This window comes from Dreissena polymorpha, chromosome 1, assembly GCF_020536995.1.
Source record: "Dreissena polymorpha isolate Duluth1 chromosome 1, UMN_Dpol_1.0, whole genome shotgun sequence".
Taxonomy (NCBI): Eukaryota; Metazoa; Mollusca; class Bivalvia; order Myida; family Dreissenidae; genus Dreissena; species Dreissena polymorpha.
This window is the reverse complement of record NC_068355.1, coordinates 207,665,734-207,693,536: the sequence shown is the minus strand read 5'-3', so window position 1 is coordinate 207,693,536 and position 27,803 is coordinate 207,665,734. Positions and strand designations below refer to the sequence as shown.

Below are 27,803 nucleotides of genomic sequence, written 5' to 3'. Positions count from 1 at the left end.
ATTTACTTATTAACATAATATTTTAGAGCTCATAAGCCTTTCACTTTCAATTTAAGGACAATTGGGATGTGCTTTTCTAAATGTTTCGCCAATTAATTATTTCCCCCAGTATCACATATATATTTATATACTAACATAGTAAAATAAAACGAATTAATTTGATGTAGATAAACAATGTTACACAAACGTAAAAGGTCATTCGTGGGTGAAATTAAAGTTTATTTTCCCGACAAAAATAGAAAGGTTCCGAAATAAAAGTGTCATGTACACCAGTCAACTATACGACACATAATGCAAAAGTGAAGGTATTCACAACACATGCTGCAGGAGGGTCTCCTCATCCTGTTGAAAACCATTAATCATAAATCTCGGAACCAATTTAACTTGCCAATTTTATAAATACAACCCACAAAGGGCACAATCATCCGTGAATTGAGGCATTGATTTCTTAACTTAACATCGTTAATTAATAAACACCAGGAGAATAATATTAACTGGTCATGAATTGTTATTGCAAATACAACCAATCTAACAATACCCATGTCGCCATGGCAGTTTTTGTGAGTCTTCTGGTAATTCAAACCTTGTGCAATTCGACGCATTATGATGTAAATCGTTGTTAGTTTGTTCTTTAGTATGAAATACCAATAAACAAGGGCTATGGGACTCAGTTATAACAGAGATGGATTGGATGAGTATAATAAGAGACGCGTTTTGAAAAAACTGGGCATAACGCATTTGCGTAAAGTGTCATCCCAGATTAACCTGTGCAGTACGTACAGGCTAATCAGAGACGACATGTTCCGCCTAAACTTGATTTCCGGTAAGGAGGGACTTCCTTGAAACTAAAAATTCCATAAAAGCGGAAACTGCACAGGCTAATCTGTGACGACACTTTACGCACATGCATTATGCCAAACTTTCTCAGAACACGACTCATGTGCATTGTCCGTTTAGCCTATGGTTTCGGTACTAATTCAACAAAAATATAACTTTATTTGCACGCGAACATTATTGAAAGCATTGAACACGTACAATGCGAACTTCAGTGGCGCAATGGATTTGATAATGGCTATGTATATACACATCGCTCATTAGAGATGTTGATATCGCTTAATAAGATATGTTAACATCTCTTATTAGAGATTTTAAAAAACATCGTATAGATTAGGTAAACAATAGTATTTAAATTCAACAGTATTGATTACGTTTAAACTCAACATAGAAACCGCGTTTGTGCTTCTTGTGTTTTTTACTACTGAACGTTTACATATTAATAAAATTTAGCTTGTACTCATTTTTAAAAAACATATTGAAATTACTAATTGTATATAAAACACAGCAATCCGATAGTGATATGGTTTTGAAGTTCTTAGCGGCTTCTATATCTAAAATGTCACTATCATATTATATTATATACGATTTAAAGTCATCGGGTGAAATTTGATCGATCATCCGTGAGTAAGCATGTTTTAACATAACAAAATGAATCTGTTAAATGTTTCTTTTGTCACAAAGAAATTCTCTGAATGTATCGACGTATGATATTAAGTGGTATTGTTGGTATGTTAAGTTCAAAGTATATCAGAACCAATCGTTTAATCGATTGCTTGCATACGGTCTTTCGAGTATGAAATAAAACCCAATCGTGTGTTATTTCTACAAAAACATGAACAATTAAATAATTAAACATCACATACATTTTGTAGGTGGTGGGACGTCAAACGGCACATCTGAAAGTAGAAACAATAGCTGTTAGGAGGTGAACTCAGTACTTCAATCAAGATATGGACGATTTATTACAGCACGGCAAAGAACTAGCACTTCCGATTTAATATCAAGAATTAATTGCTTTCTAAGTGCGTAAACCGTTCTATCACCCATTAAATCACGACCCACGTCTCTTTGGTGTGGCCGTGTGCTTGACAGATTGCGGGCCGTGAAGTTAATTACACAATGAGAACCAATTAGAACCAATGCATCATCTAAACGTCTGCCGTATTCGTTTTGTTTTTCATTTTTCTTAAGACATATCTGACCTTTACGTTTATTTAAACCTTCACGAACAAGTTCGATCACTCAATGTTGAAAGCTGAACAAAACATGTGCATGAACATATAACTAAATCTAAACATTCAGTTTACACAATTAATGTTCGTAAATAAGCAATATACTGTTAAACGTGTTTCAATTCCGAAAAAAAATATTTTCAAATATCAATGGTAATTTGTTAAAATAATTAGTTCACATATAAATATTAATCAAAATAATAATATTTATAGATTATAATAGGTAATACTCTTGACTATTCAACTATTTGATCCGTTCTCTATGAAAATGGGGTCTAATTCATGTGCGTTAAGTGTTGTCCCAGAAAGGCCTGTGCAGTACGCACACCCTTATCAGGGAAGACACTTTCCGCTTTTTTGATATTTTCTGTTTAACCAATTTATGGCCAGTGGATTCTCCCATCCTTCTAAATTGGAGTAATTTTCTAAATTATGTATGTCTAGTGAATTTATTTCTATATTTAGAATATTTATTACAAAAATTCCTTTAAGCAAACAGCGCAGACCCAGATGAGACGCCGCATCATGCCAAGGCCTTTTTTCTTGACGCTAGGCATTAATAGGTTAAAGAAGAAAATCCAGTTTTAACGGGAAGTTTCGTCCCTGCTTAGCCTGTGTCGACAACACGTACGTTTGTAATGTATTTGTGACGGTCATATGTAAAAAAACACGTGCATTACTAACATGGCGTTTAGAATACTCATTTCAATTCTGACGCCGAATGGTAAAGTGAAATCGTTCAAACGTTTATGACTTAAGGTAACGTGTTCAAAATTATTTTTGGATTTTTAATCGCTTTGTGTTTTTATTATTATAAAGATTATATCAAAAGTAACAGTAGTTTTACCTTATGAATTAATTAACGTTTATTTAAAATACGAAAATCTGCCCACAAGTCTGCTCTAGTGTATAGAGAATGATATTTGTATTTTGTTATCTCCGCACATGTTCTCAACGCCCACAACAAGCTACATATGTAGATACGTAAGATATTTGATGATATTTTATTAAACATACTGAACAACGTTTTAATTATGTATGAACAAAATCACACTCCTGCGAACTCACGTACATGAAGAAAAATTGGCTAAAGCTAGAACACTACTTCAGCTCAGCGTTGTTCTATGTAATCTCCGCTAATGAACACTATTCACATTTATAGTTCCATCGGACGTAGACTTGATTATGTTCATAAACGACAATTATTCTGACAAGGTAATTGTTCTCTTTCCCCGTTAATTCACAGGGAAAAATACAAATGAGTCGTGTTCTGAGAAAACTGGGCATAGTGCATGTGCTTAAAGTGTCGTCCCAGATTAGCGTGTGCAGTCCGCATCCGCTAATCAGGGACGACACTTTCCGCTTTTATGGCATTTTTCGTTAAAATGAAGTCTCTTCTTAGCAAAAGTCCAATTTAGGCGGAAAGTGACGTCCTTGATTAGCTTGTGTGGACTGCACAGGCTCATCTGGGACGACACTTTACGCACATGTATTATGCCCAATTTTCTCAGAACACGACTCAAATATATAGAGGCGTATATATCATGTGAACACAGTGCGAGCATGTCCTTCCTTATAACACCGTTTAACACATTATATGTTTCAACGTACGATGTATAGTTACATCACTTTAAATGCTTGGTATGTACAATATATTTAATATGTTTGGCGTGCATCACTTTGCTCAGTGCAGCTTAGATTACAAAATAGTAACTATGCAGCAAGGAAATAGTTTGCCCATATAATTGTTCAAATAATGTGTATACAGGAATAAAATGTCCGTTCAATACATGTTTGGTTAAAAATTCCAATTAGTATTTACACGTGCTGTTTAAACAGATTATAAACTTATCTTCGATGCCCGCTCTTTAATTGGCACCAATATAATACATTCAAAAGACGGTGCTCATGATCAGAGTATGATAACATTTAACATAACTAGATACATAGAGAATAACTGGTTACTGTTCCATCGTTTTGTAATATATCAGGCGAGGGTTAGAATAATATAACGACGAGGCTTGCCGAGCCGTTATTTTATTCGTTCCGAGCCTGATATATTACAAAACGATGGGACAGTAACCTGTTTTTCTGTTTATCATACCGCAATTTTCTAAAAATCTGCAAACCAATCCATTTTTTTAATATTAAAAATGTACGGATCCCCGCTAATCCGTCTTTTACACGTTGACATACATGTAGCAACGGCGTTCGAAAAGACGACACGAATAATCGCTTATTTTAAAAATCGTATAGAGATTAAAAGTTGTTTGCACTACGAATGGGAAGAGTACACCCGCTTCAATTATAAACGTCTTGAATTGGAGATCAGGAATGGACTGCAGCGACAAATTTAATCGAAGAACACACTTCACCGAATAGTTTGGAGACGCCATTTTGGAGATGCGTATTGAAATTGACATTTTGATGATGGTGTCAATATTGACATAAGCGTGTTAAATCGTTTGTTTAAATAGTTGAGGATTAGCATACAGTAATCATTTGTCTTGACTTTCTGTGCAAAACTTGCGAGTGCAATGACTTTATCGATATTTAAGATTTATTGTCCCATTGATGACGTCATTTAACTTCTGTAGTGCGGGCGGTGGTGATTTAAAAAAAATAAACGTTTTTGTGATTTATGAATTTAAACTAGAATAAAATATGTACGTTCTTGGTATCAAATTGTTTGTTGTGTTGAACCTGATTCATGTTGATAGAAATTGTTGACTTGATTGCAAATCCCACGTTACTCCAAACATTGACTGATATAAGAACTTCCTGTTGACCATGATATAAAAAAATATATCAGGCAACGTTATATCAGGAAGATATCAATGCTGTGGTATGATAAATAGTATGTATATGCTCCGTGAGCTATACGCCGCAACGTAATTGATATGGTGTCCGCCTAACGACCGGAAGGTCAGGTGTTTGATCCATCAGTTGGTGGAAACGAAATCGAATTCGTCTCAATAAATCTTGAATATATAGGTTCAAACTAAATATAAATGTTCAAAACACGGCTTCATAGGTCGTTATGTTTTCGTGAGCAAGGGTGGCCCATTCCTGTTTAGTATTTATAGCTTTCAATGGAACACAGTTTTCAAATACCTTTGCGGGTGAAATAATTAGGCCCGTGAATTCCCAAATCTTAGTATTTCAATTAATGTTGAATTAGTAATTGAATAAATATAAATTTAAAAATAAATTGCTAAAACGTGGTATTAAAATTAATTTAGATTTACAATTTTATGTCATCTTTGTATAACAGTGTAATCACACATTTATTTAAGCCAAATGCAATCATTAATTTGACTGCAACATACATGTAATAATTTGCAAGAAATTCTGGTGAAACATAGCGCACGTGCGGCTATGGGTTATTCACGCTTTATATATATGCGTTATCAAATCGAAGGGACCTGTTCCGAGAAATGAAATTGTTAAGAAAACAACTTTCAAAACAGAATGCATGCATTAAATTCGAACAAACGAAATAACTCTCCTTTCAAATGTATCTTCAATTACAAAACGAAACGTTTTGCCAAGCTTAACACACACACGCCAATGTGGTATCCATTGCCTAAGACAATAGTTTAAAAATTTCATATTAAATGAATTATTGACTTAAACCATCTTATAGTTAGCTTTCTTTAACGACCACTGTGACAAATTGGACGCAACTGGGAACATTTATTGGTTTGACTGTTACATGAACATTCTTAATATATGTTGGTAAGGTTAATAGAAACGGTATAACCTTGAATATAACGACATTTTGGCAACTACTGAACTTATGTTAATCAATTTCTTACCATTGCCATTTTGTTGTATTTACGAATACACATTCTCAGGAAAATATATTACGCAGGTCGAAACATTTCTAAATAAATGTTGAACGAATTTATTATTTATTTTTAAATGCTGTCTAACATTGTTCGGTTTAAATTTAGGATTGATGCCACTTCAGAATCATTGTCAAGAGGAAAGTCATGTTACCATCAAAACTACACGGTCCGTTTTTCGTTTTACTTTTTGTGATATAAAGAACATGTACTGAACATCTTATAGGCATCATTGTTATGCATGTATACCGTCGTAACTCAATTATGTTACATTCAATCGGTACAGGAATCTTTAGATACCAGAAGAGGTCTACTCTTATTGACACTTTCTATTCACGTAAAGTGAGGGTCATTTATAGCATCATGTCTCTAAGAGAACATTGCGACATTTATTTGTTTTTGCCCATACGTTCAATGGTGTCATCTAAATTACAAATTATCCATACAGTTCTTACATTTGTTTAGCTTCGCTAATGCTAAGGATGAACGAGGATAACGCTCATGATTAATTTATAGGTTTTGCTGTTTGGTAAAGCTAACATGTTGTTCCAATTTAAAACTGCGATGGAGTCATGAATGCAACTGCCCGTGAAGTGTGATTAGTGTTCGTAGTCCAAATGTAATCTAATCGTCAAGACTAGCATGAAACTCTATGATGCATTAATCCTGCATAACAATATGTAATTTCCGGTTACCATTGTTGAATAAAATCCTCAAGGCGTTACTCTTAATAAATTACTATACAAACATGTATGAATAGTTTTACTCTAGGTTTTCCCCTAATGTCGGTGTTCATGTTTTATAAAGTTATTTTAAGAATAGGCGGATTCATGCGGTTATTATGTTTACGTCAATGTAATATTCATTGTTGTGTATGATGAATTGTCTTTCACTGATTCGAGTTTTCTCCTCAAATAACTTGAAGCATACATGAAAAGTATTATCATGTTTCTGGAGAGAGAGACATTGTTGGTGTTTTCCAATGTTTTCAGAAATATGTTGTCTGTGTCTTTCTCATTACACAGAAAATTATCAGCAAAACGATGAATAATTTATTTTTCTTAAGGCAAGAGTATGGTTAATCACATAGCGATATAGAATATATATAACATTTAAAAAATATAGTTGTATCGCAGAAAACATTATATCAAGGACAAGCAGTTACCTAAGGCCTCCATTGCTCTGGAGTATGCATATAATACACTGCACGCTATAACAATCCAAACAGCGGCAAATCCAATCACCAACAACGCAAGTCTTTGTTTTCGGAATAGTCCATAGTTTTGTTGTGGATTTAAAACCTGAGTAGATAACGTATACTCTCCGTGGGTGCCCGCAGCTTCGTTGGCAGATAAAACTAAATCCTTAAATTTCATTATGGACGATTTACTCTTTTTTCGTTTTTAAATGCGTTCAACGTGCCATGTTGTTGCTTTATGTTTTGGATAATTGAAAAACTCTTTCATTTTGGAAGATAACTGTAACTTTTGGACGCCTCGTCATAATTAAACCATGATAAATATGTTTGGCTGAAGGCGACATTATAGCTCACTTTTGACAACATGATTGTGATAATACACATGTTTAGTATTATGTTTTTATTAACTTTACAGTCAACTTTTACCCAATGTTCATGTAGTTTTTATATACTTTTTGTACATTTAATATAGCCCGTTAATGCTTGCAACCAAACATTTATTACACACTCTTTGACGATTCTAGATCGGTTTGAGAAGACTCATAATATATATGTAAATTGTTCCCATAAGGCATATAAAACGTAGTAATCGAACATTATTAAACGTTCACAAATTGTGTATTATTTCCAAAAGGACACACATACTTCTAAACCAGGTCAATCATCTTGTATGTAGCAAATATAATTTCCACAAACACAACCATGGGTTGCTTGCACTTCAGTTCGAACCTTATTATTTTCTAGTTACTCAAACGTCGGAACACTTATTATCCATAAATTCCACATATGTATCTAACAAAGACCTTAGCAGAGCTGCTATCAGAAATCGTTCACGGGACATCAGGCATCATTGGCGGTAATAACGTGTACTGCCCAATATATGCAAATTTCTTTAGGTGTTTTTTTACATGACTTATATTTTGAAACACGCAGAATAAGCTGTGCTTTATTCAGCAATTGTCTGCTTATGGTGTTCCAAATCTCCAAACTTTTACTGAGAATCCTCTCATGTACGCGCTTAAAGAAAATGTACACACAATTGATACACAATACACAGTTGAAACTGAGCAAAGAGCTTTAAAACCATGTCATTTATTATTTTAGTTAGTAATTACGACGATGCATTCTCATCAAAATGTAAATATATTGGGTTCAAATTGATATACAACCAAACCAACTCATGAATTATATGTACATACTTTAACTCTTCAGTTCATGCAAATGGCATTTCCAATCTCAGTTGTTTCACCAAATCCGGAAATAATCAGAAATTTTAACAAACACGCAAGCCCGCTCTAGATTCTATGCATAGAAATTTCTGGTTAGCATAATTAACTATTTAGTATACATGCTATATATCACGACCGTTCCTAAAATAAAGTGATTTGTTCGGTGTTTTCAAAGCAAATGTTGTGTGTGCGTATTTCGAAGTTTATGAGGTCCTTTCCAAGCCAAAGGCTGCATTTTGTGTGGTCTCGGCGTTTGCCCCAGCATTCCTACCTTATTAACTTACTAGACTAACGAAAGTCGGGACGGATTTCGAATTGTAGCTACAATTTCCAGCTATTCGGTTGTTAATGAATTATTTTGCAATTTTGGTGTGGTCGCGTGATGTTTTGTGAAGCCAGAGTACAAAGCGAATGCTTGGCTTTATGTAGCTTATCTGTTTTAGACAGCATAAACAAAGTTGTTGTGAGTTTCTTAATGATTTATATAATTAAATTAAGTTTCATATCCCAGTTGTGTTGTGAATCAATACTTTACACATTATAAAATTAGTATTATAACGAAACGGAACCAAAAACAAAGCATACGTTTTCAAATCAATAGTGTAGTATATAGTTTGCCAACTTCTCCTTAAATACGCCCGTGTAGAAGATTGGGTAAATTGGTCACGTTTCATAGTGATACGATTAAATATGTTTGAATCAAGAGCGTGCTACATTAATTAGGTACATTATTGCATAATCCAAAGGCCGAAATTCAGACAGGATTATGCAATATTTCAGTTATCGTACCTGTCCGAACTTTAAAGCCAAGTAGTGACTAAGTTTGATGTGCATTAGAATACCTCTATTAGAGTGAGGATATTTAATACCCCCGATACACCGACTCCGTTCGAAGTACGTTCTGAAAAATGTGACTAAACGGACTCGAACTGTGTGAGAACGGAGTGATCGTAGTAGCAACGTGTTACGAACTGTCTTCGAACTTTGTGGACAGCCTGGAACGGGGTTGAACGGAAGAGCTGTTTCAGAACTTTGAGCCTACTCAAAATTTTCTTCCGATCATCCCGTTCTAAAATTTAACGTAGCAACAACGTACTGGAAACGAAATGGACGTACTAAGAACGGGTAGGTCGTACTAGGGTTGGGTTAGGAACGTGCCAGAACGTAGTGCGATTTGACCGAAATTACCTGTACGATGTCAAACCGATCGAACCCGTTGCTAGTCCGTCCAATCCGTTCTCAGACAGACCGATCCCGTCCGCACTACGTCTCAAGTACGATCTTGTTTCGTGTGAATAAATAGAAACTAAAAGATAAGTTCTCACTACGTATGCAACACGTTCTATAACTTCTTAGTAAGTTCTTAGTACGTTGTACTCGTTTTTAGAAGTTCGCAGTAGGTTTTAAGTACGTTGAACTCGTTCGCTGCAGTTGTTACAACGTTCAAACCGTAAATACAATACGTTCAGACAATGCGCATATAAATAGAGGTATTTGTCTCAAAATTCATCATTTGTGATATTAAGTTGAAACATTGACAATCTTGGAGCTGTTAATTTTTTTAAATGTTGACTTAAGCGCAATTTTTGTTAGACGCAGTGCAGCAATATAATGTTTTGTTGAAAGAAGGCGGAGACGACACAGAACTTGTTGGGTGAGAAATTGGTTAAAATCAGAGAGAAGAATAGCCCTAGGTCCTTATCATCAGCTGATGGAAGAGCTGCGCCTGAACGACCAAGAGTCATTTTACAAATTCTTTTGAATCACCCCTCCGATGTTTGATTCTGCATGTCCATGAACTGGTCCATCCTTCCGCTGATTGAAGAACTGATGTTCTCACTAGGTTTGCTTGTGGAGGACTTTGGAGTGTCGGTAATCAGTCCAGATGTTGAGCAGCTGTCTTCTTCATCTACCGAATACGGGGTAGAAAACGTAGGTGTTTGTGGTGGTAAATTCGATTTGAGCTGTAACAGTAAAAGTAGCTTATAAGTACATGTACATTTTTATTACAATGTTTGCATCAATTTCTTCATTTCCAGCTGTATATAGTATATATTATCAGACTAAAGTATTACAAAAAAGCAAATGTATATACTGTGTTTTTCAATTGTATATGTAGAAATGTTAAGATATACTTACACTAACGACAGTTCTTTTCTTCACTTCGTATGTAAATAGATCCAAAAAGGAGAAGTTATTTAAAACACACTGATCTCTATCCGACAGTTCAGGAGCACCATCACCAGATTTCGTCTTCTTTAGTTTGGTATTTCGGGTTCTAAGATTGTTGTAACAGATCTTCACTTCATCATCGTTCACACCCATGACTTCTGTTTGCTCTTCTAAAAAATAAAAAAAATTCTAGGTGTCTTTGTGGCTATCAAGCTTCTTGTCATAATGGAGTTCGTTAAATTTTAGCAAGTCAACCATGGCTTCCCGTTGTTTCATTGTGAGATTTGTGTGAGTTTTGGCTTTCTACTTTTTTGGTTCCTGGCTAGATGCTTCATCTTCGTCCGAAAGTTGACTATCCGACCTGGACGCAGATCCATCATTTGAAGCTACTAGAGACACAGCGCGCTCGCTCCTTTTTATTTACAGTTTTGGCAGATTAAGGATTTTCAATACCTTCTGCATTTTCTTGACGTTTTTCAGTTGAGATATTGATTTGTGTTTTGTCTTTTTAATTGCGAACGCCTTTAGCCGCACTGCCAATTTGGCGGAATTATTTCTTGGAGGCATTACAAATGTACATCTGGTCGGCTCAAAGCGTGAAACATAAATGAGAACTGGCAAGAACGTAGTCAGTTTTATAATCGCCGTGCATAATGTGGATGCAACTACGTTCTAAACATACTAAGTAGTAGGACGGAGTGAGAACTGCCTTTGAATGAGTTACCCCTGCGCAACGAATAAAGAAGAACTGCTTACGAACGTAATCGAACTGGCTGAGGACGGGCTCGGTCTGCCTGGTTACAGTATACCAACGGGGACAATGGAAAAATTGAACCGATTTGAACTGGACAAAGACGGACTGGCAATGGGTAAGGACGGGATAGGAACGAGCTACACGTAGCGCGAACTGTGTATGAACGTCATTCAATCACATTGTAGCTTTTTTCTGACCAAAATTACACGTTCAAGCAAGTTCACATCCCGTTCGGCATTTTCTTCAGAACGTGGTCGAACTGTCTAAGAACGTGCTTGGTGTATGGGCTCCTTAAATGAAGTCCTACTTAATTATCAATGGGTCAGAATTTCTAGGGAAGGTTATGTAATCTGAACGAAAACACAAGTGGGATTGTTGTGAAACGGGTTTGACAACTTTTTCAATTATCGATTTATATTACATTGTGCGTATGGAGGTAAAGCATGAGCGAAACACTTTTTCTAAATATCATGTAACCTTGCGTAAGAAAATACCCGCCAAATCGCAATTTCGTGTGTTCGTGACAGATAACATTGTTTTAAATCGTCAATGCTAAACGCAGGAATTGACTTAATATTACTACGATAGAAGAGCCAGCCGTTTTCTTTCGTAGATGTTTTTTTACTTTTAAAATAGTATTTATTTAACTAATTTTTGTATTTACATTATGACAGTGGCCGAGTTACTTTGGAGTATCTCACAGCGGTAAAATAACACTTTCAAATATTGCTTCAGCGTCTGTATCGTAATTGTTCCCAAGAATCCTGATAGAGTCATAACATACAGTTTTTTTAAGAATATAGCTCATGATAAATCAACCGCATTGGATGCCCTTACAATGCACTAAGAACTTGTCTACAAACTAAGTCCTAATGAATGACGGATGGATATGATGTATGATTCGCCAAAACGTATCGGGATAAAGCAATTTACTATATTTACTTTGCCACACCAGGCAGTTAATTGTAGCGGCATCAGCGGAATAATCAATACGAACATATAATTACAATATTGTCTTTCTATTGTATTTTGTGGGTTTTTAAGGTAAAAATAATAATGTTCTCTATGTTAATTATCAAAAACTTTATTTTGCGAAAAAGCCTATTTTTTAATTGTTTAAAAACAACACTAGTGAACGTTCCATTTAAAGTATTAAAAATCTGAATTATTTAACATATTGGAATATCTCCATTGCCTGCGGTATATATGTCCATCAAACTTCAGTCCAACTACTACGAAGACATCCATTTGTTTTCGGACAATTTCGTAGTTGTGTTTTGGATTTCAAATAAGTGGATGCCAAAGGATTTGTTGACACATACAACTGTGTCTTAGATGCTCGTGATCGGATCGTAGTTGAACAGTTATATCCAATGTGCGAGTAAAGTTACAAGATAAAACACATCGAGACAAGAATAGTTGTGTTGTTACTTGTTTGATGTTAACTCTAGAGCTGTAACGATTCAGTTCGCTGCATCGAAAAACCGGTTCAACGCCGCCGAATCGATTTCGATACCAAAACGGCCAATTTCGATTCGATTAGCATCAATCCCGATTGATCCGTATTTTAAACCTTACTTCATAAATCCGTCGTCTAAACTTTCTTGTCATTTGTAATACGTCTTGCAATTGGTCAATAGCCAATATGGCATCCAATGAATGAATGAATAACATGCAGAGCATTACATCAGCCGGTAAAATGGCTTCTTAAACCACGCTAAAAGACGCACCGTCAATATTACAATCAAATGTATGGAAACATTTCGTGTTTCGCGTAGGTTCTGATGCAAAGGCAACTTGCAAAAAGTGTTTTGTTGACGTAAGTTGAAATCAGTTAGTTGGTTACTAAACTGTGTGCATTCTGTTAAGAAGTCAATTGGAAATTGTTTATATACTTTCATGTTTTTTTTCCTGTTAAACACACGTGACACATTGTGCGTGCATTTTATGTTATAATTTATATATGAATAACCCAACAGGAAGTTTTGTTCAATAAATGTGTAACTTACAAAACGTGCGTTTTTAAATGGTATTTTAAAAATTAAACACTTTAAATGTACAACATAATAACTTAATAAGTTCATAACAAATACCAAACATATTCATTCATGCCCTGCACAAACCAAACATGAAATAATTTGTTAAATAAGCAGCAAATAGTTTAATTTGAATCGAATCGAAAATAATCGAATCGGACCATTTGGTATCGAAATCGAATCGAATCGAATGATGAGTGAATCGTTACAGCTCTAGTTAATTCGTCTGCATGGTTCAATATACTGCCATTAGGTATTGGCCAAGTATAAGACCATGAGGTTATAAATAACTTTATCATACCACCGCATTGATATCTGCCTGATATAACATTGCCTGATATATTTTTATATCATGATCAACACGAAGTTCTTATATCAGTTATGTGTTGAGGAAAGTCATATTACTCGGAATCAACTTAAAAGTAATCATTTTAATTAAAATCAAATCAGATTCAACACAACACAACATTTGATACCAAGATGTAATATATTTTAACCACAAAATGCACCACAAACAGCTAAACACGTTTTATACAAATATTAAGCGCGCGTGCTCATGACGTCATTATTAACACGTAAAACGACAAAAGTCACATTCTTTCCTGCTAAAACTGCAGCTTTTAAGCGATTTTATCTTTATTTCTTTCAAATCGGGGACGTAGAGGTATGATAAACAGAACAACAGGTTATTGTCTGATCTTTTTGTAATATATCAGGCTCGACACGAATAAAATATATTATTCTTAGCCTTGTCTGATATATTACAAAAAGATCAGACAGTAACCTGTTATTCTCTATTTATTGTATACTGAGGACACAGAGTGCAACACTGGCCTTAATTAAATCCGACCCCTTACATGTATTTATTATATAACATTCTTCTAGGTCAGGATCAACACAAATGTCATATGCCATGTCCCAGTGATTATGAAATCTTGATTCCAATATTATTGGCTCTATTTATACGAAGAAAATGAGTGTATGCCTTTAAATGTAGGCACTATTTGAAAACTGCTTTTGTAACAATCTGTCACAATTAGGATGCAAGTGATTGTTCCAAATAATATAATGCATTAAATATTAAATATAGCTTTTGACATCTGTTAATTCGCTCATGTTCCAGTTCTTTAACACCACTGTATAGTTTATAATAAGTGTAAAGGTATTCATTTTATTTCAGTTTTTTATATATGTCTATTTAATATTTACTTTCAGCGGCATGTGTGTCAGTGAAAACGAAAAGTAACAAATAGGTAAACTGATGTGTACTATATCCATTAATTGCGGATGTTTATACTAATATGTGCATATACGGATACGTGCTTCTTTTTGAACAAACTTATTGAATTTTTTAATGCATTGCATCAAATGAAGTTAACGTACCCGTTTCCAATGCATGAATAAAATAACTATGTCAGTGCATGATACTTAAGCTTACCATGCTATTTGAAACAGAAACAATGCGAAATGTAAACTAATATGACATAGACTATATAGATTAATAAAACAATGAAAGCCTGTTTAAAATGGTTTGCTTAAAACGAAAATAGAAATGATGAGGGATTGGAATCATGTCCGAAATCGGTATTCGGAAAACCGCATCAAGTATCAGACTATATCAGGATATCCGTATCTTTTATAAGTAGACAACACTAGACTTCTACGAACATTATTACCAAAATATTCATCCACCACTGTGAATACATGTACATTCAACACAATAAATAATTTATAAGAGTTGGTGGAAAAGACATTATCAATAAATCGTTTAGATTACACAATTAGTTTACCCTAACGGTATTCAACTGCAAAAGTCATAGATGTTTTTTGCTGTTATTTGTAATAATTTATTGAACAGTTATTTCTATTCACTGTATCTTTACTGATACACATAATATACATATGTGCACACGTATAACGCATTTCGTTTGTTTGATGAAATAAAATCATTACCCGGTTAAGGTATCATACGACTTCACGGCCTGATGAATAGCAATAACACGAATAAAACAATCTTTATTTCATGTTATTGTAACGCAGCTGTTAATGTGTTTCTTTGAAATATATGTACATGTTCCTCTGGACCAATAAAATTCGCATTAACATAAACAATAATTTATGGTTTAAATTAATTGTATTCTAATTTTTCAATGGAAATTATATCCGACTACTTTAGTTGATCTTAACTTGAAAAAGTAATGAAAAAATCCATTACTCACATTTTAATATGTGATATTTGGTTTATAATTATACACAATACAATGACAACGATATTTGTCATATTTTTAATGTTTATTTTAAGACAAATTAAAATAAATGCGATATAGTGTGGTGTCTAGTATTATGCCATTTCAATCTGAAATATATTGATTTATCTATTTCCTTTTTTCGTTATTAAGTGCAATATAATTGCATAGGGATGACATTGGGGACATCGTGTCAAAATCTTACAATTACGTAATTTGAAATCATATTCCATGAAATGATTATACAAACTTTCTTTGATAATACCCGAGAGCAATCCTATTAAAACATTTTTTTAAATAATACTATTATACTATTTGTCGTATTTTGTTATCGTTAAGATATATTCACATTTGACCAAAAGTTAATTTTAGTAAGGCTTGCAAATTGGTTAAACATGCATATTCCTCTACATATTTAAAAAACGATAATAACCACAATATTAGTTTGCGAATAACGTAACAATAACATTTCAATAAGTCGATTTGTTTTTAATTTACGATCTATAACATTAGTTTACTATCATCGGACGTAGATAGCATTTATTTTGATAAATTGATTGATATAATACAACAAAACTGAACTTTTCCAAGGTGTGTTTTCATTCCGTTTCCAATTATAAAAATAATGTAATTCATATAAAATCAAATTATGTTATTATTTAGCGGCTAATTGCTTTATAATTTACTAGTTCTTAAGAAAATGAAAATTAAATGCCTTTTAAATCGAAGGATATAGCGATGAGCTGTAAAACCGGTTTAGTCCCCAACTTGTATGGAGAGAGTAAACTAAAGTGAAATAATTTAAACAACTATTATATCTTTATGATAGTGTAGGTCCAATACAAATCCAAATCAGGCATTTACACAAGCAATGTCCACATGGATTGGATTTAAGTACCTATTCAAGTACAAATATATAAAGTATTTCTGATGAAAAAGACATAACATAGAATTGATGCGAGAACCATATAATCTGATGGTCACGCTCAGAGTATAAGCCTTCGACGAGTTACAATCATATTTTATGACCCAATAGGCATTATTTGTTAAATAAGAATGCAGTGACTTTAGTTTCAAACCATTAATGCTGAAAACTTGTTTTAAATGTTGGAGATTTAAATAAAATGCCTAATAACGACAAATAAGTAACTTTTTAATAATGCATGCACTAACATTAACATTCCTTACACCATGGTATTTCATTCAAGGTCCGTGCAAGTATATCGTGTAATGAATTAATGTGAGTTTCGAGTGGCGAATGTAACAGAGGGCTTCATATTTAAGGTGTTGTTATAACAATACAGTAGTATCCAAACAGTTAACGGAATGCTACATAATGTGTTTTATAGAACAATATTATTGACTAACTTCGTGTTTTCTGTTTCTTGTCGCCCAGACATTATTATGATGCAATTAATCACGTTAATGCATGTATATAGATAGACGAATATGGGAAAAGTTGCTAGATGAAGCCATTTGCCTAATGAGCTGTCGTCTTTGATGAGGTCGTGTCATAACGGTTAATCAAGTAATGCTGATAAATATTGCAAACGTTCTCTCATAACAAATCAGACGTTTACGTTTTCTGGCGCAAAAATATGTACAAGTATAAATAAGCGGATGAGTTTGAAAAGGATTAGTGTAATTTACAAAATCGTACACATAGTGCGTTCAAATTGATATACGACCAACTTGAGAATTTTACTTCCATGCAGTGTTCCTTTTATTCATACAAATAGAATTTCCGATCTCATTTTTGTCAACAAATCCAGGAGCGATCATAAATGCTTACCGACACGCAAGCCAGCTTCAAATTCAATGCATAGAAATTGCTAGTTAGCGTTGTTGTCTTTTTAGTAAACATACTATATATGATGCCCGTTCTTGGAATATAGTAAGTTGTTTCAAAGCAAATGCTTGTCTTTGTGTCAGATGTATCGCATATGTTTTAGCCAGTACAAACACAGCTGTTAGTTGTACGATTTGTTAATGATTTGTTTTATTATATATAGTAAATTAAATTCAGTTTCATATCCCAGTTATGTTTTGAATAGATAATTAACAAAATATATTCTTAGTTTTGTAAATGCAAATATACCAAATACAAAGCATACATGTACACATATATGGTGCTAACTACGCCTTTAATACCCCGTGTAGTGAGTGGGAAAGATTTATTGTGCACATCAATGAATAATCCAGGCAAAGTTGAGATGTGGTTAAATAAGCATTCTGTCTGTCTATCGTGCCTGTCCGAGCTTTGAAGCCAATGCGTGACTTAGTTTCATGTTGATACGATTCACAATATTCAAGTAAGAGTGCGGATATTATTATGGGACCCTTTTCAATGATGCAGGGACCATTATCTCCTTCCTGTTATCTTGCTTGCCAACCTGGCCGAAAATGTACCCAACAAAAACTTATTATTGACAAAGATCCTATTTAAAAAAATAGATTTGGGACAAAATACGCAAACCAAGCAGACCTCAGTATGTGGTTCCATAATATTTATGATACTTCTACTACTACTACTACTTTTAGCACTACAACTACTACTACTACTGCTACTGCTACTGCTATCACTACTACTACTATAACTACTACTTCTACATTCTGACATTCCACGATCAAGTACTACTACTACTACTACTTCTACTACTCCTCCTACTACTACTACTACTACTACTACTACTACTACTACTTCTTCTACTACTACTGCTACTACTACAACAACAACAACAACAACAATTACTACTACTACTGCTACTACTACTTCTACTACTACTACTACTACTACTACTACTACTACTACTACTACTACTACTACTACTACTACTACTACTACTTATAATAATAATAATAATAATAATAATAATAATAATAATAATAATAATAATAATAATAATAATAATAATATAATAATAATCATAATAATAATATCAATAATATTAATAATATTAATTATTAAGTATTATTATTAGTATTATTATTATTAATAGTAGTAGTAGTATATTATTTTTATTATTATTAGAAGTACTAGTAAAAGTAGTAGTAGTAGTAGAAGTATTATTATTATTATTATTATTATTATTATTATTATTATTATTATTATTTTTATTATTATTACGCTATTCATATTATTATTATTATTATAAAATAATAATTAAATATGAGATAATAGAAAATCATCATAATTGAAATTTTACATATGGTTTTAAACCTTGAGAGAGATTCTTTGTCTAAGTATAATTTTATCTCGGGTACGAATATACCCGTAAAATTGCCAATCGCTGAATGTATTTTTTCCTGGCAGATTAAATTTCCTTAAATGGTCGATGCTTAAAAAATCATCCTTTTAAATATAAGTACAGTAGGATAGCAACCCATTATCGTAAGCAGCTTTTTTTCATTAATGTGATAATATTTAATTCACTCGTGTGTTCATTTGCATGATGAAAGTGGCAAAGTTACTTTTGTTTATTTCACGGAGGTATAATAGCACTTACACATATTGCGTCAGCGTCTGTAAAGTAATTGTTCCCTTAAGCATGATTGTTTTATAACATACATTGTAACAGCATTCGGCTCATGATTAACCAGACTCCTAGGGTGTCTTTGATCATTCACTGAAAAACTAAGCGGAAACAAAGTAACGATCGGGTGCAATAAATGCCGTTAAGATACGACGTTTGATTTTTCAAATACTGTTTGGGACGATGCCATTTTCCATTTACTCTACCACTGTGTGCAACATTAAATTTAACGGACGTAAAATTCTTACTTACCAAATGGTGTAATAACTTGCACGGACTTATTCACTGACAACTATTTTAAAACTGTATATATCATAAATTTCGTAAGCAGAATTCGTAATATAAAGTATTCAATGACATATTATGGAATCAATATGAGCTTCGCTCTATGAAAATAGGGTTAAATGCATGTGCGTAAAGGGTCGTCCCAGATTAGCCTGCCCAGTCCGCAGAGGCTACTCTGGGACGATACTCACCGCTTTTGTGATATTGTTCTTTTAAAGATAGTCCTTCTCAGCAAAAATCAAGCACAAAAAGTGTCGTCAAGGGTTAGCATGTGCGAAATGCAAAGGCTAATCTGGGACTATACTTTACACACGTGCATTAAACAGTCTTGTGGTGTATTGAAGACGCACAATGCAACACTGTCTATTAAGGCAAAATGATTGTGTATAATTAAACGTATTTTAGGTAACGATAAACAAACAGTCACTTCATAAGTCAAATTGATTTTTTTTCATTTGTTAAATCTTGGTGACACTATTGCGAGTTCCCTTTCCTTGCTGAAAAAATGAGTTGGCTTCTAAAAGTAGATCATCTTTCTAGACTGCTGCCGTAACAATACGTGACAATATGGTTTCGACTGCATGATCCGAAGAATGACATTATGGATCAATCTCCGGTGAAGCAGTGTACACGCTCCAAGACTTAAGTAGAATACAGCCCGAAGTTAGAAATAGTACTTAACTACTTTTCATAATTTAGTACAAATGCATGGTCAATAATATACTGTAAGTGGCATTTTTGTCAATGCAAACGAAAACGAAAAGTAATACTATGTAACTAGATCAAACGATATCGATATACATGTATTGCGTTCTTTCCTCATGTGTGTATATAATATGGATATGTGCTAGTTATAATTCCAAACAATCCTATTTAATTGCGTTATGTTTTCCTTTCTTTTTACGTATGCTTTGTATCTGAACGTATCCAACTTAAAATTAAATATGAAAGAGAACCAAGACGAAAAAGTATAAAACTGACACACAAAACATTGATAGATATGACTTCTTGTACACAAGCGAACAGAACAACAAACATGTGTTTAAAATGCTGTTCTTTGTACGAAAATGTAAATTATTATTCAAACAGAATTACATATTCCTTATTTTAAGTATATAGCCGAATGGTATTTAATAATCACCTTTGACATTCATACCCGTTCACATTTCAAATTATAAATATTTCCAGTCTTAATAATACAAACTGATATGTTGTACAATTAAATGAGTGTTGCTTTCATTACACGGAACCGTCTTTTAGAAATGTGCAAGTACTATGTTTTTGCACAAGTTGTACTTTTTAAAATTTGTTTCAAGTTAATTGATATGGAAAATGTTTGTTTAAAGGGATCTTTTCACGCTTTGGTAAATTGACAAAATTGAAAAAAGTTGTTTCAGATTCGTAAGTTTTCGTTTTAGTTATGATATTTGTGAGGAAACAGTAATACTGAACATTAACCATGCTCTAATATAGCCATTATATGCATCTTTTGACGATTTTAAAACCTAAACATTATAAAGCGTTGCAACGCGAAACGATTGAATAATTTGGAGAGTTCTGTTTTTGTCGTTAAATTTTGTGAAACTACGAAGTTTGCTTATATAAGGTATAAAATACGTCAAGAATGTGTACTCGGCGGAATAGCTCAGTATGCTAAAGCGTTTTTACTTCAGGACTCTGGCAGGACTCCAGGGGTAACTGGTTCGAAACCTGCTCCGGGCAATGTTCTTTTCCTTTTTTAAATTTTTTTCTTGATTTTTTACTGGAGCTTTTATGATCCAATGTTTACATTTATCAATATAAAGCATTTTATGAATAAGTTAAAAAAATGCCAAAATCTGTGAAAAGGCCCCTTTAAACTATAGTTTATGCATAACATTAAGTTAAATTTAAAAGGAAATTAAAAACTACTTCAACAACTATTGAACTCGCTCAATAAATAACAGCATATAGACATTTCAAACATAGTTTGACTGTGTATGGCGTATTGACCGGGCATATAATTATCTACATAAAAGATAATCGAGATTCACGGAAATAACAAATTAGCAAAATGAAATTCAAATACTTTGACGAATCGTCATAAATATTTGTTGATCTTTTCAATAATTGATTAAACAGTTCCTTTCAATTTATATATAATGACTTATTTGGATCATATATGTGAACATTTTCAAACGTTTTTCCGTTTTATGTCCAAAATAGAATCATAAGTTGCGTAACATAACATTATGAAGGCACCACGTATATAAATGACCACGTAACCATAAATTATATGACTAATAACATAAATAAAAAAGCACTCATTAATCCAGCATAGACGAGTATTTGCTTGTGTGTTTCTTTTCTTTAATGTTTTTTTATCTTACGTTTTCTTCTGATATACTAAGGATGTCATAAAAAGTGTTCAACAATTTTGTTTCGTTTATATTAATTCGTCGTTAATAAAAATAAAATCGGACAAGAATAGTTAGACTTTGTTTGACATCACCATTAAGATCTCCTATACGAACAGTTGTTTATGTTATATTCGATTAATAAAATCGACGTTAATAAACGTTAGCATGCCAAACACATCAACAATTAATGTAATATAAACTTGAATCGACGTTTAAATCAATTTGATAAAGTATGATACCGGGTAAGAAAGTCTTTCAATAAGCATATAGACTGCTCTGTGTTCCGTTCCTCATTGCGTTCATCAGTACAATATAACTACACATAAATAAAGAAAACATTGGCAATAACCATACCGTCGTTTTCCAGAACCATTGATTTCTGGCATCGGCCTTGCTAATGCACGAGGTACTCCGTAAGTATAGTCGTACGTAGACAGTATCAATATGTCAACATTGATTGATGTACTTTAAAACATGTAAATGTCAAAGGTTTTTTTTCCCAAGTGTACTAATTACGTCTCTGATATTAGAGCAAATAAGTTTCCCATTGAGCGCTTAATTGCTTTAAAAATTACAGAGTTCCAGAAAATGAAATAGAAGAATTTCAATTAGGATGATGAAAATGTATTATTGGGTGCCGAATAAGTCACCAAAATGTATGTAAAGAACAGCATGGTATGTCCCACATTTCAAATATGTAATGTATCTTAACAACGAGTCTAGCACTGTAATAGCCAAATGTAGACATAAACAAAGACAAACTGCAATATACACGTCTTTATTTTGATGGACAATCCCCAAAACGTCAACATATTAATACTTATGTACGTGGTATGATATAGAATCGACACGAGAACCATGGTGTATGATTATAACTCTCGTTGTATATGCCTCATTATCAGTGATTTATATATTTAATAACCCACTAGTAAATACTTGTATAAAATAAATGCATTGCCATTAATTTATAAAAAAAAAACATTTGACTGTATTTAAAGGTTCGTTTTAAATATTGCATTTTAATGAAATGCGTTTAAAGGCCAACAAGTACCGTAGAAATAGCACATGTTATTTCATTTGCAACATAGTGTCTAATTGAAATACCTATCATATGTACCGTTTAGAAAAACTGTTATGTTATGAATCTTAAGTGCGAAACGGCGTGCATATCATATACTTTAATAGTTAAAGCAATTAATATAATCTAGAAAGCATTAATAATGTTACATAATTGTATCAATAAAAAAAATGTTTTTGCAGTACCATGTGTTTCTATTTTCAGTCTCCCTGATATTTTTTTATGCAATTAATCAGTTTTGTTTTGAAGAACGGATATAGGAATCATGTCTATATGTAGCCACTGTGTCGTCGCATTTGATGAGATCACATCATTAGGGTTTATATATTAATATTGATGAAGTTTGGTGTGCACACGTTATTTCATAAAAATTTAGATATATTCAAGCCCACATTTGTCAGTATAAATTTGTCGGCAAAGGGCTAGTTTACGATCTTATTTTTTATAATCAAATATATACATTCATATTTGTTTCAAACGTCATTGGTTATGGATTTGATTTGATTTGACAAATAAACGATATATTTATTAATGAACAAAACAATTAACATAACTTCTATTCACTATAATAAATACCAAGCAATGACAAAAACAGTATTTAACGAAACAAACACAACAATATAGATCCCCGTTGTACTTATACGCAGTTGACGCACGGAAAATACAAATGTAATTATGATGCACGATGACCAGTGTTTATGTTTACTTAAATAACTACAAGGATGTTGCTTTGATGGTTTGGCTATTTTAGGTTTGGCGCCATGATTTTTATTCATACTGAAATGTTTTATGGGCCTTGTTAGCGGCTTTTGTTGTTATTTGTATTGCCCTTTTTATCAATTATGCGACGTACTTTATGTGGCACAAACGTTTAATCTTATCCGAGTTATAAATAGTATAGTCCACAATTGCAGAGCGTACAAATAACAAAATTAGCATTGTTTTTTTGGTTCTTCAGTTGATTATAAACCAACCATTTTATCAAAAGTACTTTCCTCATTAATCAGAGTTATCTTCTGGCGTAAGGATGTTTATCCAAGAAATTGTTTTGATTATTGAATTTATTCAATATTTAACCTTTGCAATTTAGGACGCTAACACGTTAACGCTATTCTTCATTTAGCCTTTAAAAGACCAACGACTAGCCAATTATGGAATCCCGATGCATACAACAACAAGCTATTTTGCACAATATGTCATATTCTAGCCTAGTTATTGACTGACGTGAGAGTAGTTGACTTTCATAAGTATTTTATGACACAGAACAGACTCTCATTTGCATCGATATCATTGTGTACGACCATAACAAAACAAATATTGCAATGATCTGTTGTAATAACCGAAGGTACTACGTTGACTGTCACAAATGCAATATGACTTACCGCTTGCGTTGAGAAAATTTGTGTATGTTTTGGGTTATGTACATAAACGGTCAAGACACACATGCATGCTTATTTGATTTTTAACACACTAGTGTTTATATTTGATTTTTATTTATATCAAAGTTTACTTTCTATGTATAGTTTACTTAGGGCGTAGTTCACATAACGACTATTGAATAGAGGAAAACGAAACCGACGAAAAAGAGTTACAAAGAAAAACTATTTAAGTCGGTGTAAAGTACGTGAGAGTTAAATAAAATTGAGTTGAATAAAATGAATCTGACTTCTTTTGTGCTTTCATGAACATATCATATGTTTTCCGTTGCAAATCTGACTGGAAGTCACACGTTCACACTCATTGTTAAGAACTATTTGTAACAAATCACCATGCCAATATGTGCATACGTTTTATTTGGCGATAAAGCAATATAACAAAACAGTAATGTCGATTTGATAAGCTCAGTAAATTCTGCATCAACACCTGCTGCATATACCTCCTTAATTAAATTATTTAATTAAGTAATGTTATTTAATAATTCGTGTGCTGATTAAAACAAAATCCATTAATAACATTGAACATGAATCTGCACTTCATTTCGAACTTCAATATAGTATTTTTGCGTCCTTACTAAGATGGTGTTGTGTAGTCAGATGAAACGTAGATATGGTGAAAGACAATATCTTATTAACCGTAAAACCGTTTACAATTATGTGATGCTGTATCAGGAGAGAAATATGCATTACGCGCTTATCTTTTATCTACGGAAAATGATCAATGCCAACACAATTCATATAAAATGTCCCAAAAAAACATTGGCGATTTTATTAAAAGCAGTTGATTAGACATAAAGTTATATTATGTTATCTAACAATAACAATAACGCGTACATAACGGTGATATTAAGAAGGAGTACACTACTGGCATACCATATTGGACGAGCAAATAAGGAACACACCTTGCAATCCGACGCACAAAAAGACGACTTATTAAATAATTTACTTAGACTAATAGGTAATATAAGCTTAATGAAGAGAGATACCAGTTATCGGATTAGGTTAACTATGGTCCACTCGTACGTGTTCATCAAACATGTTGAAAAAAAGGACAACCACACTGTTGACCAAGTTTAGGGGAACATCAGCAAGGGAATATCATCATAAGTTCTTGGCTGACCAAAAGCGGTGTTAATTTAAATTGTTTTATCTCGAGGCTTAACAAAAATTTGGTGGACAATTATCTTCACTAATGGAGAGCAGCCCTACAAAATATATGTGGTTTAATGATATATAGCAAAGTCAAAAAGTGCTTGGAGATATATACAATTTACCTAAATTATTAAAAAAACATAAAACTGCAACTACTTGAAAATCTACCTCGGAACATGATAAACGAATTCACATATATAGAGTTCGATAGATTGAACCATAGACTAAGTTTTATTTAATAACATAGCTCAGGACGAACTTTAATTTCATGTTTTTGTGCTTCACTGCAAGATACTTGATTCGATGCTTTTGAAACCGACCAAGCAAGTTTATTGTTATTCAACTCTTATCACCCGTCAATAAAAAAGAGGTATCGCTCTAAATTTAATGCATACAATGAGTTCGATTCCAATTGCATTTTAGACATGAAAGCATTACTTCTCTTCAATCACAAATGTACGCAGCTTGATTACGAAAATAAAACTTGTTCGCAGCGATTGTACCAATATGTCTAGTTCGTTTCGTCCCATTTTTGTGCTTCTTTACTCATTTTCACATCGATACTATTTGGTCTTGTTTTTATATTGCGATGTACTTTTTTCGTTTCCAGCTATAAGCCTAAACATTTATGTTATGCGACTAATTGTTTTTTAAAGCATGATGATGATGATTAACATGGAATGTTTATTTTCTGACAAAAAATATAAATGATTTAAATAAATCTAAAATGAAAAATACAATCAAGTTTAAGCAGTTTACAGGGGTTGACACTTCAAGGTCGATACGCTGCAACAAATACTCAGACAAGACTGACATACCACTGGCTGTTTTGTTTACATCAATAATGATTTTGGGAAGGTGGGCATGATTAAGAATCATATGACACATAAGATTTTGATATTATTTTGATCATGAAAACGATTTTCGACACTTAATGTATTTGCTAAGTTATTTAGTTAGCTATTTATATTGACGTCGGTAATACAATTTATGTTGTTATGGAAACCATAGTTTTCAGTTGATAATATTTAACGACAAATGAACTAAATTTAGTTCCAAACTTGTGTAGAATCCATACAACATTTTCAAAAATATAGCTTAAATAAAGCAATCCCTGTTCAGAGAAAAGTAGCACGATGTATCGAAATAATGCACAGATGATATATATTTAAATTGTATTACAATACAATGTGTAGTATAGTATTTAATCAAATTTGAATGACTTGCAATATTTGTCTTAATGCATTATGTTTAGTATTTGTTGTTCCATAGTGTTTGAAAAGCGTCAGTCTTTATTATATTGCATCTGCGTTATTGTATTAAAAGAATACACGTAATTTCTATTGAACAATATTCAGCATCGACGATAATGCAGACTTTTCCGTCACAAATAATTACTCAGGCATTCATTAATTGACGTATTATGTTTGTATTTTACATTAAAGAATTCATAAATCTGACATATGCGCCATTATCAGTCTGAACAGTAAAGAATAGTTAAGAGTGCTGTTATCATTTTTTTAAATTTGATTAAGCAACGTCATTCAAACAGAAAGTTCAATGTCGTGCAGACCATATGCTCTTATTTCTTGCATCGAATAGCCACTTCCGTTTCGTCATATTTAAGTATTTACAAGATGTTCACTCTATCACACGGATGTGAAACATGTCACGTGCTTGTTTTGAAAAAGCACATTTTTATTCATATTTAACTGCATAACCTCAAAGAGAATACATGACAATCAACAAAAATTGGAAATTTCCGGTAAAGGTTCACCAAGTCAATTGCGTTATCCAACGACCACAAACTTATTAATATGCTTGTGTTGTTACTGTAAACCACGATAAACATATGACGACATATAAACTCGTATTAAAAGATAAATTTGAATTCCTGTCAAACTTCATCATTGATTTTGAGGTGTCCGTGGTGTAATGTATTTTGTGCCCGCCTTGCGACCGGTAGGTAACGGGTTCGATCCCCAAGATTTTAGAGTTGTGAGATCACCCTTAAATGCATCGAGTACTGGTTCTACCAAGACAACAGACTCGAAATTGTTTCAATAAGCTTTAGGATTAAAATTGAATCAAGATACATCTAAACTAAAAGTGAAACTGATTGTTTCATTACCGGTTACGTGAACACTATATAAGTTTGTATTTTTTAAAACTAAATATAATACTTTAGAAACAAAAAAAGAACATTTACACTGAACTTGTACCACATACATTCGACTGTTAAATATCTGTTGTAACTCAAAATGGAATGACCGTAACTGTATCAAGAAAGGTGTAACTTGAATTGTGCTATAATTCGAATAAAAAACAAGTCGCTGATTTACGCACATTGCTGTTGATGTAGAAAAGG

The 27,803-nt window shown here is 33.0% G+C and overlaps 1 protein-coding gene across 1 annotated transcript in view; it reads right to left on the bottom strand.

Moving 5' to 3' along the window:
* The window catches only part of LOC127866066 (agrin-like), a 129,248-nt gene that overhangs the window by 42,858 nt on the left and 58,587 nt on the right, over positions 1–27,803 (bottom strand). Inside the window, exon 2 of the mRNA XM_052406406.1 lies at positions 1,701–1,733. Coding sequence (XP_052262366.1) covers positions 1,701–1,733 — 33 coding nt within the window. The remainder of the gene's footprint in view (positions 1–1,700; positions 1,734–27,803) is intronic.